The sequence below is a fragment of the Girardinichthys multiradiatus genome, chromosome 2 (assembly GCF_021462225.1).
Source record: "Girardinichthys multiradiatus isolate DD_20200921_A chromosome 2, DD_fGirMul_XY1, whole genome shotgun sequence".
In the NCBI taxonomy this organism is placed as follows: domain Eukaryota; kingdom Metazoa; phylum Chordata; class Actinopteri; order Cyprinodontiformes; family Goodeidae; genus Girardinichthys; species Girardinichthys multiradiatus.
In genome coordinates this window covers 45,275,535-45,295,397 of record NC_061795.1, presented here as the reverse complement: position 1 = coordinate 45,295,397, position 19,863 = coordinate 45,275,535, and the positions used below count along the sequence as shown (strand labels likewise).

General features: G+C 42.4%; 1 protein-coding gene across 3 annotated transcripts in view; it reads left to right on the top strand.

Annotated features, from left to right (window-relative positions):
• Window positions 1-803: 803 nt before the first annotated feature.
• The window catches only part of kiaa0513 (KIAA0513 ortholog), a 32,948-nt gene continuing 13,888 nt past the window's right edge, over window positions 804-19,863 (top strand). Inside the window, exons 1-9 of one of the 3 annotated variants that reach the window (XM_047351346.1) lie at window positions 804-923; window positions 8,870-8,922; window positions 9,036-9,590; window positions 11,484-11,583; window positions 12,589-12,662; window positions 17,116-17,186; window positions 18,710-18,917; window positions 19,009-19,043; window positions 19,123-19,195. In XM_047351346.1, coding sequence (XP_047207302.1) covers window positions 9,226-9,590; window positions 11,484-11,583; window positions 12,589-12,662; window positions 17,116-17,186; window positions 18,710-18,917; window positions 19,009-19,043; window positions 19,123-19,195 — 926 coding nt within the window. In that variant the 5' untranslated portion in view covers window positions 804-923; window positions 8,870-8,922; window positions 9,036-9,225. The remainder of the gene's footprint in view (window positions 924-8,869; window positions 8,923-9,035; window positions 9,591-11,483; window positions 11,584-12,588; window positions 12,663-17,115; window positions 17,187-18,709; window positions 18,918-19,008; window positions 19,044-19,122; window positions 19,196-19,863) is intronic. The other 2 variants (XM_047351364.1, XM_047351356.1) reach the window with 2 other exon arrangements.

The following is a 19,863-nucleotide window of genomic DNA, read 5'->3' as shown; positions in this document are numbered from 1 at the left end:
GTCTGATATTCACAATATTCCTCAAAACGTCTTTGCTAAAAAAGTTGGTTATCCATAAAGGGTTATATCCAAGCATATTAATGGGAAGTTAAGTGGAAGGAAAACTTCTGTTAGAAAATGGTGAAACAGGGAAAACTTTCATTCAACATTCAACGATTGAAGGGTTTATCAGGGATTCACAAGTTGTGGACTGCAGCTGGAGTCAGAGCCTCAAGAGCCTTAAGAGTCAAATCTTTTGTGCCTGGCCACTGCTAAGCCAGATCCATCAGCAGAGTCTTCTGTACATGGGTGTAGGAGAAACGTGTTGAGACAGTTGCTCAGTGGTCCAAAGTTCTCTTTTCGGATAAAAAGAGATTTTGCTTTCTTTTGAATATCAAGGCCCTTGAATCTCGAGAATGTGGGCACTTAATTCAAGTTGCTCAAAGTCCAGTATGATGGTTCAACAGTCAGTGATTGAGGAGATATATCAACTGAATTTAGAGTTTCATTAAAGTGTTTTTGTCGGGGATTTACAAGGTGCGCACTGCAGCTTGTCAGAGCCATGATCGTCAAAATTACCAGCAATAAAGACTTGAACACAAAATCTCTATAAATCAATAATTTCAATCAATTAATATTGCTAATTATGTTCTAATTGATCGTTTATTTTGCTACCATTCCTCTGGTTAAATATATGTATTTTTGTTTAGTTTACTTTAGGTTTTTGTGTTTTGTTTTCTTCAAGATAAATACAGTTGTTAGCTTTATTGCAGCGCTTATTGGCTGCTTTGCCTCATGACGTCATTGGGTTCCCCTGTCTTCGTGCTCGCCTCTGTTGGCGCAAGCGCAGTAGAGTAGAGTCTCAAAGTGAAGGAGGCTGATCCACAGAAACACGGAGAGTGGGCTTGCAGCTGTGTCCGGACTCCGTGGGACGGTTCGTGCAGGTACTGCTGTCTGTTACGTTGTTTTTTTATGATGAATTCATCCTGTTCACTTCACCGGAAGTCGCGTTTTATGCTGTCTGTCTATCTTGAATGGCCCTGGGGTCACAGTGGAGCGCGGTTCTGGTTCTTGACCTCTGTATGTTGTTATGGGTTCAGTTCTCCTCGTGGAGGAACACCCTTGGGTGTCACCGTGACCCCGCACAGGGCTCCACGGTCACGTTGTGGTCTCAGCAGGATTCAGCCCTCCAGGAAACGTCAACTGTTTGTGTTTGTTCTCAGCTGCTTCCTGCAGGAACCAAGCCTCAATCAGAAATAGTCCAGTTTGTGTTGTTATAGCTCCCTGATTCTGATCCAGTCCAGCTAACACCGGACTCTGCCATTTATTGTAACAGTCTGTATATACATCTGTGTTCGGCTAGAGTTTCATCCACCAAGCTCGCTGTATTTGTAGCAGAGTAGGACATTATTATTTTTGTCCATTTGTAATTTAAACGAAGTGGTTAAAATATTGCTTAGTTTGAGTTTAATAGTAAAGGTTTTGTGTTTTGCAAGTCGAGCAGAATGGTTCGGTTCTGATCTGTATGCTCTTTAATAGTATTGGTTTGGTTTTTTTTTTATGCACGGCTGCTGATAAACCATAGAGGTGTGTTTAATTTGAGCAAAAAATGATTTTTATTTATTATTTGCCCTGTTCGGAGGTCACATTACTTCTAGCTACTGGAGAAACTGCGTCCTTCATAAAGCGAATCATTTTCAAATATTTTGGAAGAACAGTTTTTGCTGAAGTGGTAACCTTACCAGAGAAAAGGTTTGTTTTTTTTCTAACTTGCAAACATGAAATGAAATGTGTGTTTGCAATGTAAGTGGAAAAGCCATCACAAGAAAAATGATTGAAGACAGTTTCCCCAACTGTAGATGATTGACATTGAACAGTTGATATTTCTGTCCAGCAAAAAAATATCACATTTCCATTGAGACTACAAGAGGAGAAGTATAACGAGAGATGGGAAGACAAGACCTCCTGTTTTGTTCTTTAGTCGTTTTTATTTTTGGATCCTCTATTGTTAAGCTTAACTGTGTGATTGCTCTTATTCTGTGTCTATATAGAAAATTAAATACACCTGCCTGCTTGGTAAATATTGGATGTATTTTTGTTCAAAAGGAAGCAAATTGAAGAAAACTAATGTTTTTATTATTGTGGTAGCAGAATATTTATTTTGCAACAATAAACACCCATTTTTAAATGCTTTTTAAATAAATGATTTTTTGACTTATTTTGGCTCATACAAAACAAACTTTTACAGGATTTGTTTTTCTTTCCTCAATCAGAAAATGAGGCGCCATCTATAAACTGACCCTGAGCATTAGAGGTCTTTGTTAAGCTTTTGCTGGAATCGGTCGCCATGTTTTTAGGAATGCTCTTTGCCAGCTTGACTGAGAGAAACTCGGCTTATCTTGACGAGCACATGGAGCATGACTTCCTCCCAGTTTTTTTCCAGCATGCACAGGCGCCTTCAGCCCAGCTCCGCTGTTTTTACAGACCTGTGCTTTGGGAATTATTTTTGGCTCTTTCCAGTGGAATAAATGTTTCGTTTTTCTATGTTTATGTGGAAGGTTTTTTTCCTACGAGAGCTACATTAGAATTGTTATCATAATATGAATGTATGCAAAATCACAATTGCAAAAGATTGTTCAGATGCTACAGTTGGTGTGCTGTACACAGGAAGTCAGTGGCATTGCTCAGTGAAATAGGTTGGACATTTTTTGCACCTCCACATCATAGATGCTATAGATTCCTGCAGGAACATACAGTTGGGAACACGATCTATGGGAATTAGATGGTATCTGTAGCGGCAGACCCTAACCTCGCCTAAATTTTAAGGCAACAATTCATGTGTTGTCAAACACTTCTGCTTTTGCTTCTTCAGCTCCATGTATATATTATGCTCCAACTGCGCAACATAATTAGATAAAATCCAGTTGAGCCACAGTAAATCAGGGAGTGTTTGAGTGGATCTCTGCAGTTTGTGCCTGTGATTTTATTATAGCTGACAGTTATACAGAGGTGTCCCAGAGAAATGTTGCTCCCACTCGTTGGTTTAAGGAGCTGATAAAAGTTACCACTGCCAGCGAGAGGCTGTGATAATTACCCAGACACCTCTTTCTGGTTTGGTGTACCTCCTCCAGAGGATTCTGGAGCTGGCAGAGTTCATCCAGGACTCAACATTTCTGACACTTCAACGCCAGCACCAGTCTTCTCCTGGGATTAATTACCAACCAGTTTCCCACATGGGTTTTATGTCACTTTTAGCTCTCGGTATATACATGGACAGCCACACAGACAGAAAGTACAGCAGCTTCAAATTATAGTATTTTACATTTCACAACATAAAAATACCAGCTTAGATTAACATTAACATTCTACATTTTACACAGTGTGATTATTTAACAAAAACTCAACCAAACTAAGTACACCCCATGATCCAGCAGGTTGTGGAACCACCTTTAGCAGCAGAACCTCCCAGCATTGGTTTGGGAAGGAATTTTGGCCCACTCTTCTTTCCAATGTTGGTTCAGATCATTAAGGTTTTTGCAGGCATTCATTTCTGCACAGCCCTCTGAGCCTCCTGCCACATCATTTCAATCAGGTGGGGGTCAGGACTCTGACTGGGCCATTGCAGCACCTTTATTCTTTTATTTTTAACCATGTCCTTATGGATTTGCTGCTGTTTGGGATCGTTGTTCTGTTGATGAGCCAGTTTGGGCCAAGCTTCAGTTGTCAGACAGATGGCCTCATGTTTGACTCTGAAATTGTTGTTATACAGAGGAGTTTATGGTCGATTTAATGACTAAATGTGCAAGACAAGCCTCCACCACTGAGCTTGACATCTGATAAAAGGTTTTTATAAGGAGATATCCTGTGTTTGGTGTCCTCTGAACAAGGTGCTTTGCATCATAGCCAGACATCTCCACTTTGGTCGGATTTTGGCCACCTTCATGACAGAAAGCGTCATCAGCAGTATTGAGTGACTTCAGTGAGGCCACCTTGGCTCTCCTCTGGAGTTTTAGCATCTTTAAGATATTCATCCACAATAAGACATTTGGAGGAAGAGACATGGAATGCAAGAATTTCTTTAGAACTCTTTGCAAGGTGCAAAACAAACCCAGATTATCACCCTCCACCACCATGCTTTACAGTATGTATGAGGTGTTTGTAGTGTCTTGTTTTCCTCAGACATGGTGCTGTGTATTATGGGGTTTGGTATCATAGTTTTAAAGCTTTGGAGATTCAATCAGATGCAGCTTTGATGTCTTTCTGGCTTGGCATTGTGTTCAGGTATTGCATTTGATCCACAGCACTACTACTTTCAAATCCTGGACAGAAGACCAGACAGACTGATGAAGCTAAAGAGATATCTACAACGGAGAGTTGTTGCGGCTAAAGGTGGTTCTACAAGCTGCTGGATCATGAATGGACCTTTTTTGTTAAATAATGAAACCGTGTCATATGTCAGGTGTTGGTGTAAACAATGGACAGTTTAGCTGCAAAGAAGAAATCAGGAAAACTGTCTTTTACACACAAAGAAGGCTTTCACTGATGTTGCTTTGGTGACTTAGAGGTCTTTGCTGATGCAATAATGGGAGCTATTGAAAAGCTCTCAAATTGCACAAGGACACTTAAGGATTATGGGTCAGGGAAGTCCCAAGCTGGGGATCAGTTCCTGTTCTCATGAGGATGAGCTTTGTTCAGAGATGCCTCAGTTTGAATCAGTGGTCCGGGAATTATGCTGAAGTGATATTCCATCATGTAGCAGTGACAGGGCGAACAGGCTGATTTATTGGTTTGCATTTGCTGCATATGGTTCATAAAGCTGAGTTGACAGAGATTAATGAACAGTGTGCAGAGCTGCAGGCCCATGTTCATGTTTTAGAATATTTCCTGCAGGTTTTAGAGGCTTGCGGTCATATTGTGTAACAGCTTTGACCTCCATGTGTGCAGGATGCTCTGCGCAGCGATGATGATGGGAAAGAAGCACAGGACTGGTCTAATGCTCCCTAAAGCATCAGCACTCAAGCTTGTGAGGATTTCCCATCATGGAGAAATCCCATTACTGCTCACTGTACCTGGATGGGGGAGTGTGCTCTGGGGGTGGGTCTCGATGTCACTGTGTGTTTGATCATATTGAGGGGGGAGGGGGAGCTCCTTTTCTTCTCATGGAAGCAGAAATGTTGCAGCGTTTGCAGTCAGTGTTGACAGATTAAACAGTGCAGCAGGACAGGAGGGAAAGGATGCATTACTCAGGCTGAACGTCGCTACCGTGGTGCTGCTGTCCTTCCTCAGCAGGGAATCACGACTCACTGCTGAGTGAGGAGCTCTGCAGACATCATGTTGAAGCTGCGAGGGGAGATGGTGACGAGCACCGTCTCACACATTCAGTGTTGTCAGTGAAGCTGTTGAAATGTAGGCCTCATGTTCACTCTACATCTGCATCATCCAAAACTCTTTTTAAATGTTTAATCAGTTTGTAAGAGAAGGAAAATATAATACAAATCAATATCTATTGTCTACACACACCTGTCTTTGCAGGGTCACAGGGTCTCCTGCGGCCATTGGGTGAGAGCTATAATTAGTTATAATGTTAAAGTTTAGAGTCTGGATCTCTATTTGAACACTGGCATAGATCTGATATCTCATCTAAGATATTAACAGTTACTTATGATTCCAAAGTTGGAAGAAATTGGGCCAGTTTCTAAACATTTTGTCTGGGCAGGAGCCGTATTAAACTAAAGTCTTTAAACAAGTGCGGTCCGTGGGCCACATAGTGCCCCTGGACTGATTTTAAGAAGCCCTCAACTAAAATTTAACAATGTGTGTCACCTCAGAAGCACAAAAGGCAAATTAAAAGTAGCTGTCCCTGTGGTTTCATTCCTTTTATTGTTAGCCAGCAGTGCATTGTGATGACAAGAGAAACAAGACAGCCAGTTTGTCTTGTTTTTGTTTTTACAACAAAGTGTTTTAAACAGTAAATTAGCTGTTCCTGTAAATTCAATTTTCTCATATGTGCCCGTTTCCTGGTTGTGTTTTTGTTTCCTCCTAGCAGCATCTGAGATAAATATATTTATTTATGAACCTTTCTGGCAGATTTCCAGCGCAAACACAAACATCTGAGTCAGCTTCTGACCAGATTAGTGTCTTCTATCCTTGTAGAACTTCATACCAACAAGCTCTCAGCTTTTCTTCCCCAGATGTCTACTACTACTAGCAGTAATAATAATAATAATGCAAAAACATCAGCCAGTAACATAGTTTTTGTATATATTTTTTACAAACGTGATGATATTGTTAAATTTAATCAGTAATCACGATGCACTTTCTCACTGTTACACCTCTGGGACCTTCTTATCTAAAACTTTTCCCCACACTTTGCGTGCAGCCACTCTCACACCTACCTGCTACCAATGTTGAACAAGCTCTGCACTGGTGGCACCTGAGGAAGATGATACAGAGAACGTGGAGCTTGCAGGACCTTATTAGACGCCCTGAAGCCTTCCTTTCTGCAGTTGAAACTATCAGCTTGAAGTTCTTGATGATCCAGAAAACTAGGGCTGCAACTAACGATTATTTTGCTAATAGATTGTTCTGTTGACTATTTTTTTTTTTGATGAATTGATTAATAATCAGATACCAAAAGGTGCTTAATAGGAGATATTTTATAGAATTTGAACCAGGTGAGCCACTTGAAGAGTTCTGGATAGAGCATATTTACAGACAAAGAAGGTTTTGCTTCTTAAATGTAAAATGTATGTATGTGTTGTACAATTCTGGTCTAATTTCTGCTCTGAGAAGGTAGTTCTTTCACCCAGTGGGATGTTTTAGAGTCTATACTCCAGTTAACGTTTATTCAATTACTAAAGTAATTGACGATTATTTCAATAATCGATAAATCTCAATTAAACCGATTAATTGTTTCAGCCCTACAGAAAACTCTTCTTGTGAGAACATTTTGATGGAAAGTGAGGAGGAAAACATTGCTTAGACCAGAAGACTCCAGTTTTAGCACATCTGCTCCTCTTTTATAGCAATCCGTCTGCTGCTAGACCTGTTCTATAAGATGGCTGATCAGACGGGAAGGTCATCATTCGCAGCTAACATACAGTGAAACTGTACATCTAATGAAGCTCTTTGTGATGAATTAATCTGTGTCTGATCGCCCATGCTTAATAAACAGTAAACGTTAAACACATTCGTGTCTCTGCAGAAACATTTGGTGAGGACTGCACACCAACATGCTGAGCTGTGTTTGCGTTGTCTTTGTGTTTTGCTGATTTATTGTATTTCTGTGTCCTGAGTGTTTTCCTGGGTGTTACAGTCAGTTATGTAACCACATCATCCTCAGATCAGCAGATCAAACAAACCCCACGACTCCAGTCTGTGTTCAGGGTGACAGCTTTGGACCATGGAACAACCAAAACTGATTAGTTCAGCTGTAGAAAGGCAAATTTAAGGCCTGGTGAAGCACTTGTAGCTGATAGAATCTTCTGAAGGTTCTGTTTGGTCCTTTTTTACTGAGCGGGAAGAGAATCCATCGAGGTCACGATGCTCCTTTGTTTCAACCAGAGCTCTGCAGAAAACTGCTGAGCAGAAATTAGTTCAGATAAAAGGTTCAGATTTGTCTCTTTTGACTTTGCTTTTTTCACTCAGTGATTTCCTGTTTTTTTTGTCTCTGAAAGGAGACAGAAGCATGAATGAGTCATTTTGCACCTTTTCTGTTTTTATGACATTTACTTCTTCTTTAACTGATATTCATTTGTTTTTCCATAAAAAGTTCATTCTGCTTTAGATGTGACGTTGATCTATCTGACAAATTAATCCACTTTATTTATGAAAGAAAACAAGAGGTTGCCAAAGTGTCATATGTAAATAAATAATTATTCACTTCATTCAATTTTAGCAGCAAATACAGTTACTCATCACATAGTTTAATAAAAATGATATTATTTTTCATGAAACAGTTTAATTATAGGACATTTTTTTGGTTTATCAGATTTTTTTTTCTTTTAGTTTTAATAGGATGAAAGTTTTATTTAAAAGGAAGGAAATTCATTAACCTTAAAACAGATTTAATAAACTTTCATCAGTCAACCTGTTCATTTCCTTCATTTCCAGCATCCATCTACTGTTCTGCATATGTTTTTAAAGGCAATACGATAAGAAAGACTGAAGGAAACAAGGAAGGGCAGGAATAGAACAAGCGATTTTTAATTCAAATATAGGAATAAAGAAAACAAGGGCAACATGCAAGGAAGCACAGACAGAAAAGAAGGAAATAAGGGAGCGAGAAAAGAAAGTCAAGATGTAAGAGCACAGTGGATAGAAGACAGGAAAGGAAACAAGGAAAGGAGACAAACAAGAAAATATAGGAGAAAAGATATAAAAGGAAGGATAAAAGAACACAAGGAAAGGAAGGAAGTAAGCAAGTTAAGAAGAAAATGTCAGGTTGGAAGGAAGTGAGAAAAGAAAGTCAGGAAGGAAGAAAACAAGGGAAGAAGGAAAGAAAGTAAGGGAATGATCGCAGAATACAAAGGAAGAGAAAAAGTGACAAAAAATGTGAGAGGAATGTCAGAAGGATGATAGAGAAATTAGGGAGGAGTGGAAGGGAGAAATAAAGGAAAGGAAGCAAAGACAATAGGCAAGAAGAAAAGGACAAAGGGACATAAAGGAGGAAAGAAGGAATCAATGGAAGAAGAAAAGAGAAATGGATAATTTATAAAAAATACATTTCTGCCTTGCATCTTTGTTCTTATGTGTCTTCAGAACCATTCCAAACTGTTCTGAAGGAAGTTTTGTCATTTCAAACATCTGCTTCTGGTCGTCAACAGATCAATGGTTTAAATTCAGTTTCAGCCTTTCTGCAGAAACCAAAAATATATTTTATTCACACCAGGTCATTCAGATAATCTCTGGACCCTTTCCTGGTACCTGCAGATCAGGTTCCAGGTAAGAGGAGTAATTTCAGCTTCACAGTTCTTCTGGACCTTTTGTGAAACCTAAGATGAGACATCTTAGGTTTCACAAAACATTTGTGTTAATTATCTTTGTTTTGTCCACAGATGTGCCTGTTTCATGACTGCACTTGAGGTTGGAGACCTCAGAGAGCGAGATGATCATCCAGACCTAGTGAGAAGGTTCCTCTCAGCTGAACGCTCCAGCTGAACCTCTTCGTCCACATGTTCCTGCTGAGAGATAATTAGGTCTGTAAAAACCTATTTCTGAGTTCAGACAAAAAGACGAACTTCCAACATGGACAACCTGATAGACTTTGATCAGCCGTCCGAGGCCTCGTCTCTCTGCGTAGAACCTCAGCACCAAGGCCACACAGACATTTTCTCCCCTGAGCCCCAGTCGTCCGCCCAGCAGACCCCGCTCCTACCAGAACCCCTGGCCCCGACGAAAGACGGCTCCCGGCGTCCAGAGGAGGGACGCAATGAGGACAGTGATGCCACAGAGTCCGCAGACAGCGAGAACGACATGGACCCGCCGACTCTTCAATGGGAACTCAGGAGGTCATCTTCCTCGTCCGCTCACAGCGGAGAAGACGCAGACGCCGAGACGATAGAGAGGAGGCAGTTCATGAAGGCCTACGTGGAGAAGGTGTTCCACGGAAAGTAAGGAACAAGAATCTTTATTACGTATTTTATCTTTTCATTTAAAATTACAGTTCCAGCGTTATCGTGGGGCAGTGATACAGTTTAATGAGCAGGATGTTGGATCTATAGTCCAGTTTGTCCAGAGGTGTGGTTATCTCCAAACTCATTCTGTTTGTTAAAAACTGTAACAATGTTTTTCTCACTGTGTGACATTAAATTAGACTAAACTAGTTCTGTTTTAGGTCAGTTCAGGTAACCAAAATTATTTATGTTTGTTTGATGCTACGGTTATGACATATAGATTTTCCTTAGGATTTAGTGTCATTGTCCGGCATCTGACTCAGATTACATGTTTTAGGCTTCTGTCCACAAACTTCTCACTATAGTTTAATGTAATATTCTTAGAACTGGTGTTACTGGGTCAATTTGTTTGGCCTCCTTGCTGGCCGACAAATTTTTATGACTGATATCTCGTATAATAATGTCAGTCCATTCTTTGTGGCTATACGTTCTCCCGTTGTTCTGGGAAGACCCGCCACAAGGTGTTTATGGGACATTTTTGACCCTTGTTCTGGACGTGCATTTGTGAGGTCAGACGTTGTTGGAGAAGGCCTGGATCTCACTCTGATTCATCCTAAAGGTGTTCTCTCGGGTTGAGGTCAGGACTGTTGCCACACCAGACTAATCCATGCCTTTATGGACCTTGCTTTGTGCACTGGTGCATATGGATGGGTAATTATCGTACCATTCACCATTACTGTGAAATTATTTTTATCGTCAAGAGTTTTTGTCCAAATCTCCCATTCCTACTGCAGCCCAGTCGTGCTGGAACAGCAAGGAACCATCCCCAATCTGCTCATACACAGTTGGGAGCATGAAATTGTCCAAATCTCTTGTTATCCTGAAGCATTAAGAGTTTGGTTCAGTGGGACTATGGAACTATGGCCCATCTCTTGAAGAACAGCTCCACGCGATAATCCCAGTAAGACAGTGAGGTCATGTTATTCCAATGATAATCCAGCTTTTTTTCATGTTTAATCTCAGAGTTTTACCCTTAAATAAGGCAAACTAAAAATGGAACTAATTCAGGAGTTTTTAAACATTTTGACTGGTTTCCAGTATCAATGAGCCTCCTTCCAGTTCCTGACGAAAGCGAGTTTTTTTCCTCTGAACCAGCAAAGAGACACAAGCAGTTTAAGGTACCACAGCTGGTGGAGACAGAAGGAACTGGTACGAAATGACTATTATCCTGAGTGGATCTAATACTGAGCAGCATTATGATCCTACACCACCTGTCATCATTCCTCAGCAAAAACCCGAAAAGAGGATTTCTAGGACTGTTTTCCCTCTTCTTAAAGCCTGTGTGGTATGGGAGGAGTCCTCTGCTTTAGGCTGATTTGTTGTCCTGGTTTTGTCTCCCAGAATAACCAGAAACATTCAGACTCTTTTAAAAACGCATGACGCACCATCTGATCCCCCCCAGAGGACGACTGTCAGGGTGAAAAGTTGAACGAGCTTCTCTAAATATCGGGTCACATTTTGTCTCGTATCTCAGACTCTTTTCTATTCGTATTCTGCTGCTTCTCTTTCCAGTCCTGACAAGATTAAACTCAATGACCTGCTGCTTTGCTGTGCTGCAGTCCAGCCTGTCTGAAGGAATGCATGTTTCTTCATCGTATTAACCCTCTTCATCTCCTTCAGGATGGTGAAGTCATATTTCATTACATTTATGCATTAAAGACCCACAGAATGACACACAGGTTTAAATTCTCAGCATATTTTTACAGAATCTGAAAAATATCTCAATGATTCAGTTATGTGGTGTTTACCTACAGGAACCACACCAAATGTTTCACACAGATTTGATAAATTGCAGCTGAAGCTGAGTTTGTTTGGATACTGTTTTTGCAGGAAGGACTTTGGCCAGGAAGAGAAGGCGAGGTTTGGAGAGCTGTGCTGCGGAGAGAACGGAAAAGGCAGGGAATGGTTTGCCAAGTACGTCAGCGCCCAGGTGAGTGCATGCAGGCATCATGCCTGCCCTCTGACACATGGCATGAAATCACTGAAACGACCGGTTCAAAGAGAAGACGAGTGCAGGGAGAAAACTGAAGTGAGCCTGCATCCTGAAACACCCCAAGCTTTCACCAGGTTGCCTTTTATTTTAGGGCTGCCTTCAAACTGTGAACCAGATAACTTTCATTTCATCTCAATTAGCTCAAAATTCACTTTTCAAATCTATTTAAATAAGATTTATAATTAGAGATTGTTATTAAAGAATGATCTAATGAAGGGTTTGTCATGTTATGGTAGTAACAGTAAGAAAGAAACTTGCCCACAGTTACATGTACAGTTTACAGATCGAAATGTAGACGTTTTTGTCTACTTTCATTCAGTGTGTCTCCCACTGTTGCAGGACTTTTTCTGCCAAATCAACCCCGAGTGCAGAGAACACCTTCACCCCAATTCATTCCCATTATATTTCATTACATTTTTCTTTCTAAACTGGTATTTAAGGGTCTCTTTAACCCCTCATAGCTCCTACATAAAACACAGTAGACACATGAAAATGGACATCTGTGGCCACCAGAAGGTTCTAACACTCATGGTTCTGGTACAGCTACTTTTTATACAGTAACTGTATACTTGAGTTGTTACTTATAATTTATTTCTGTTTTCTAATAAAAAGAGTAAGGCTACAGGATCCTCGTCACCCCACACCACAGAAAAGGAGGGAATCACCATAGCAACATCCATGAAATTGAGTTAATTTTAAAATTCAGCTCATTTCAGATGTTCCTAAAATGGTTTTGTTTCATTAAATTTTTGGCTACATAAATCTGCAGCTTGTAGAAGAAACGGCTAAATAGCCAGAAGAAAATATTTATGTTTTGTTACTTGGAAATGAAGAAAAATAAATAAAACCATCTTTCTGACATTAAAACACAGGTTCTGGAGCAGAAAGACATCAGCACATCTTGGTTTATTTTATTGTAACCGTGTCATTCTGTCTTCACAGCGTTGCCACTCCAAATGTGTGAGTGAAGCCACGTTCTACAGGCTGGTCCAGTCCTTTGCAGTTGTTCTGTTTGAGTGAGTATGTTTGGGTTTAACTCGTTTTCACCGAGTTTGACTGGAAATAATGAAACTGGGGTTGTTGTCAGTTCTAAACAAGTTCTTCTTTTACACTTTAATCTGTTTTAAAATGCTCTGTAATCTCCAAACCTGCACGACTCCCACACCAGAGGTTATGAAGCTGTTGTAATTAAAGTAACATAAATTAATGTATAATTAGAATAAAACACCTATTCAGTTTTAAGGTTTTATGTATCAGGATGAAATTAAAATGATCATCTGTTCGTTAGCAGCTCTTAAAATGAGAGCAATCCAAGCCCAGATTAACAACACATCACATGATATAAAGTGTAATTATTTAATTAGCGAAGTTAAGATAAAATGCAGAAGAAGTGAGTGTAAAACATCTTTACTGCTTCCAGAGGAATTCAGAGAGAAAGCAGCAGCCAAGCGGCAGATCATCATCTGTAGCGTGTTTGGTGCTCTGGAGGCTCATGCAGCTGTGTGTTAACACAATGTCAGGGCGGAAAGACTAATGCAATGAATTTAAATGCATTTAGAAATTATGTTTAATAGTCAACAGTCACTGACCAAAACTGCTCTACAAGAAATGGCAAACCAGAGCCGCCTAAGGAACTTCTAAAGAACAACAAAAACTAGTTTTCATTAATTAGAAGCCTGTGAAGAAAAATAGGTTTTAGGAAACATTTAAAAATGGTGCAACAATTCAGGGACAAGTGAAATTCAGCATCCACCATCCATCCATCCATCCATCCATCCATCCATCCATCCATCCATCCATCCATCCATCCATCCATCCATCCATCCATCCACCCGTCTGTTGCATCCATCCATCCCTCCGTCCATCCATCCATCCATCCATCCATCCATCCACCCGTCTGTTGCATCCATCCATCCCTCCGTCCATCCATCCATCCATCCATCCAACCATCCATCCCACCATCCATCCATCCATCCATCCATCCAACCATCCATCCATCCATCCATCCATCCATCCATCCATCCATCCATCCATCCATCCATCCATCCATCCATCCATCCATCCATCCATCCACCCGTCTGTTGCATCCATCCATCCCTCCGTCCATCCATCCATCCATCCATCCATCCATCCACCCGTCTGTTGCATCCATCCATCCCTCCGTCCATCCATCCAACCATCCATCCAACCATCCATCCCACCATCCATCCATCCATCCATCCACCCGTCCGTTGCATCCATCCATCCATCCATCCATCCATCCAACCATCCATCCCACCATCCATCCATCCATCCATCCATCCAACCATCCATCCATCCACCCGTCCGTTGCAGCCATCCATCCCTCCGTCCATCCATCCAACCATCCATCCAACCATCCATCCCACCATCCATCCATCCATCCATCCATCCATCCACCCGTCCGTTGCATCCATCCATCCATCCATCCATCCATCCAACCATCCATCCCACCATCCATCCATCCATCCACCCGTCCGTTGCATCCATCCATCCCTCCGTCCATCCATCCAACCATCCATCCATCCGTTCTATCCATCCATCCATCCACCCGTCCGTTGCATCCATCCATCCGTTGCATCCATCTGTTCTATCCATCCATCCATCCACCCGTCCGTTGCATCCATCCATCCCTCCGTCCATCCATCCAACCATCCATCCATCCGTTCTATCCATCCATCCATCCACCCGTCCGTTGCATCCAACCATCCGTCCGTCCATCCATCCATCCATCCATCCACCCGTCCATTGCATCCATCCATCCCTCCATCCAACCATCCATCCCTCCATCCATCCATCCATCCATCCGTCCGTCCATCCATCCATCCATTCCATCCAACCCAACCATCCATCAATCTATCCATCGACACATCCATCCGTTCCATCCATCCGTTCCATCCTTCCACCATCCATCCATTCCATCCAACCATCCATCCATCTATCCATCCACCCATCCATCCATCCATTCCATCCATCCGTCCGTCCATCCATCCATCCATCCACCCGTCCATTGCATCCATCCATCCCTCCATCCAACCATCCATCCCTCCATCCATCCATCCGTCTGTCCATCCATCCATCCGTCTGTCCATCCATCCATCCATTCCATCCAACCCAACCATCCATCCATCTATCCATCGACACATCCATCCGTTCCATCCATCCGTTCCATCCTTCCACCATCCATCCATTCCATCCAACCATCCATCCATCTATCCATCCATCCATCCATTCCATCCATCTGTCCATCCATCCATCCAACCATCCATCCCTCCATCCATCTATCCATCCACCATCCATCTATCCATCCATCTGTCCATCCAACCATCCATCCCTCCATCCATCCGTTCCATCCATACATCCATCCACCCGTCCGTTGCATCCATCCATCCAACCAACCATCCGTCCGTCCATCCACCCATCTATCCATCCACACATCCATCCGTTCCTTCCATCCATCCCTCCCTCCATCCAACCATCCATCCATCCATCCATCCATCCATCCATCCAACATCCATCCGTTCCATCCATCCATCCGTTCCATCCATCCACCATCCATTCCATCCAACCATCTATCCATCCACCCATCCATCCATCCATTCCATCCATCTGTCCATCCAACCATCCATCCCTCCATCCATCTATCCATCCGTTAGATCCATCCATCCCTCCATCCACCATCCATCCGTTAGATCCATCCATCCATCCGTCCGTCCATCCACCCATCTATCAATCCACCATCCATCCGTTCCATCCATCCATCCAACCATCCATCCCTCCATCCATCCATCCATCCAACCATCCATCCGTTCCATCCATACATCCGTTCCAACCATCCATCCCTCCATCCATCCATCCAACCATCCATCCGTTCCATCCATCCATCCGTTCCATCCATCCATCCGTTCCATCCATCCATCCGTCCATCCACCCATCTATCCATCCACACATCCATCCGTTCCATCCATCCGTTCCATCCATACATCCGTTCCAACCATCCATCCATCCATCCGTCCGTCCATCCACCCATCTATCCATCCACCATCTATCCGTTCCATCCATCCATCCAACCATCCATCCCTCCATCCATCCATCCATCCAACCATCCATCCGTTCCATCCATCCATCCGTTCCATCCATCCATCCGTCCATCCACCCATCTATCCATCCACCATCCATCCGTTCCATCCATCCGTTCCATCCATCCATCCACCATCCATCCATTCCATCCATCCACCATCCATCCGTTCCAACCATCCATCATCCATCCGTTCCAACCATCCATCCACCATCCATCCGTTCCAACCATCCATCCACCATCCATCCGTTCCATCCATCCATCATCCATCCGTTCCAACCATCCATCCACCATCCATCCGTTCCATCCATCCATCCACCATCCATCCGTTCCATCCATCCATCCACCATCCATCCGTTCCAACCATCCATCCACCATCCATCCGTTCCATCCATCCATCATCCATCCGTTCCAACCATCCATCCACCATCCATCCGTTCCATCCATCCATCCACCATCCATCCGTTCCATCCATCCATCCACCATCCATCCGTTCCAACCATCCATCCACCATCCATCCGTTCCATCCATCCATCATCCATCCGTTCCAACCATCCATCCACCATCCATCCGTTCCAACCATCCATCCACCATCCATCCGTTCCATCCATCCACCATCCATCCGTTCCATCCATCCACCATCCATCCGTTCCAACCATCCATCCACCATCCATCCGTTCCATCCATCCGTTCCATCCATCCATCCATCCGTTCCATCCATCGACCATCCATCCGTTCCAACCATCCATCCACCATTCATCCGTTCCATCCATCCATCCATCCGTTCCAACCATCCATCATCCATCCGTTCCAACCATCCATCCACCATCCATCCGTTCCATCCATCCACCATCCATCCGTTCCATCCATCCACCATCCATCCGTTCCAACCATCCATCCACCATCCATCCGTTCCATCCATCCGTTCCATCCATCCACCATCCATCCGTTCCAACCATCCATCCACCATCCATCCGTTCCATCCATCCGTTCCATCCATCCACCATCCATCCGTTCCAACCAGCCATCCACCATCCATCCGTTCCATCCATCCGTTCCAACCATCCATCCATCCAGGAGAGCTTTTTGCTTTCAGGAGGTTAAGATCCTGAAGAACATCAGGGATACGGTCCAGAGATAATCTCAGAATTACCAACCTGTGGTTCTCTCAAGGTCTTGATAGGAAAAGGTGGTTTTCTTAATACGGCTGGAAGGATTTGAATCTGATTTTAAATGTTCTTGGTGTTTACAGAATGAGGTTTTACGATATTCTGCTGCTAGAATGTGTTTCTCCAGTTTATGGTTTATATGCAGTGAAATATTAGAGCTGTCATCCACAAAGAAACATTTATAATTCAATTCTGTTTTTACAGATGTTACCAGATGGACGACTACAGCCCAGCTAAAAACCTCATGACCATGTGCTTCACATATTACTACATCGGTGAGACCCGTTTCCATCTTCTTCTGCCAGAACTTCCTAGTTTTTTGCACATGGTTCCGTTTAAAAGAACTTACAAACTTTCCTTTTTCTTTGTTCTAAAAACCTGAAATTAGATACGAAGTTTGGTTCTTTAATTTAACTCTAAAGCATAAAAAACGTAAACAGCAGGTGTAAAACTTGACCGGCTTTCTTTTTCAACGGGTCAGGTAGGTTTTATGGCTTTAGACAAATTTCTTTAAGAGGAACGAGCTCTTTGGGTCGTAACGGTTGCTGACCCCTGCCATGGACTCTAACGGGATTTGTCAGAAGGAATGAGAGGACACAGCTGTCTTTGGAGATCCATAGCTCGGCTTTACTTTCCAGCAGAAACAACGGCTCAGAGAAAGTCAGACTTTACCTGATAAACTGACATTTTGATCCCTTTTACAGTTTTTACATGATAACAGTTTAAGTTTGACAATTTTTTTTTTTTCAGATTTTCCCACAGAAAGTTCTTCTAGATTCGAACCCTGTGAAATATTTATAAACGTTTCGATCTAAACTAGTTTCATTCCCACAGTTTCATCTCCACATCTACAGTTTTCTACATCAAAACTGAGGCATTTTTGTCTACTTTGTGTCTCCCATTGCTGTAGGAAGGAAGGGATTTTTTGTTGCCCTTCACATGTTTTGTTCTAAAATATTCTTCTTGTTTATGCTGTTGATGGTTCTAAGACTCGTCCGCTCTGTGAGATTCGATTATATTTCTAATCCGTTTTTAAATAAGACATGTCGTTGTAAATGATCGGTGCATACTAATTTAAAGATGCCTTGCTGCTAAGGCTTGATTGCTCAAACCAAAGAACCCTGGAGTAACCCCCTCTGCATTGCAACAGAAACAACAGCCAGCTGTGTTTGCATCACTGAACATCAGTCGTCTGTGCTGATTCAGATGGTTGCCGCCTTTGGTTTGTCCTGTGGTTTTTCTCTTGCAGCAACACCACAAATAAAGGCCAGACTTGTGCAAGCATGACGCCTTGTGTGACTAGTGCACCAATGTGACACAATGCATTGCATCAACATGCAGTTGACTCTCCAGGTTCCCCACCCATGTATTTTGTTTCATCCTGAAGTGAACCTGCAGTGAACCTTACTCAGATGTGACAACTGTTGCAAACAGCAAAGAAACTGGGTCCAAAGAGGAGAACTGCATCAGTTCGGCTGTTTGTTTAAAGGTACTTTAAGCTGATGGGTTAACAACTATTTTCATTTCCAGCCCACTGAGTTGTAGCTGGTTAAGGTGTTGCCAAAAGCTGCAGACAAACTTCAGACCAAGCTGTTTTTTTAAAGCCTCGATGTTATGCTGTAATCAGCTGTGAGATTAACCTGTCTGCAGAAGCTGAACCACAGATAGCTGCAGGTAAATCCTGGAAGGCAGCTTTCAGCCACATTATGAACAGGGATGCCTTTGAGGCTTTGACAGAAAATCATTTTCCTGAAGGTCTGTAATGACTGAAGTCATCATCTCTAACTCGTCTGTGCAGGGAAGTGCCCACCGTCTCCCTCTGACCTGCTGGATCCCGGTGGTCCGCAAGCCGGACTGGACTCGTATCTGAACAAGGCGAACTCCTGGCTGTCGGGGAAGAAAGATGCCGCAGAGCGCCTTCTTAAAAACACATCGAAATCTGACGTCAAAGGCTTCTTTGGAGGCCTGGAGAGCAAACTGAGGAGCTCAATGGCTCCCAGGTCTGAGTGAGTAACAAGGCGTCTCCTTTTAAATGAATTTCATTAAACAGTCTCCTCTCACTCCATTCCTGACCGAAGCTCTGCTTTCTGATGACAGGGAAGGCCCCGTTGAGATGAAACCCAAGTCACCAGGTATACTGCAGCAGAAATCAATTTTCCTCCTCTTCCTGTTTTCATACTTTGTAATTTGGTTTTTATTTTCTTTCTCCAGGGTCAGAGGCTCTGGAAGAGAAGAAAGAAGAAAAGGTTTATTTGTACACTCACCTGAAACAACAACCCATCTGGTAAGAAGAAATAGAGTCGTGAATTGTTTAATGTGAGGAAAATGAAACAAAAAAGTTAGTTAAAATTAAGAACATAAAAACTAGGCTGTGGTAAGTCTCTGAGGACCCTTTGAGGGGGTGACAATGCAGCTACTGATTGAAAATCCAACATATCTCAACTTACTTCGTTAGTCCTGATAGACCAAGTAAATTTCTAATGTCTTATTTAAAGCCCTTCCCAGAGTAGAGAAACAGCCCTGTTAGTGGTGTATCTGTGTGAACTGATCAGAAATTGTTAGCCTATGTTGCACTCATTCACTGTCACTCTGCACTGGAAACCAGAACAGAACTGGAGCTGTTTTCATTCCTTCCTTTCTGAATTTGTTCAGATTCTTTAAACTCAATAAATGCTAAACATCTATTTTAAAAGACTGAGAGAAAATGGTTAAACATGGTCAAACAGTACATGAGCTCCAGTTGGGTTTTTTTGGTTTTGTTTTTTATATAACACATACAAATATTACAGGTTTATGTACAATTGAACACAGTTACAAGCAATGAACTGGAAACATAAGCTACAGTTCTGGTGTTGATGTCAACATTATCCCCACCTACAGGCGCAGCATTTGTTATTACAGCATTCATTTAAACTCTTTGGACTTGGTGTTGGCATATTTTTGTATTTACAA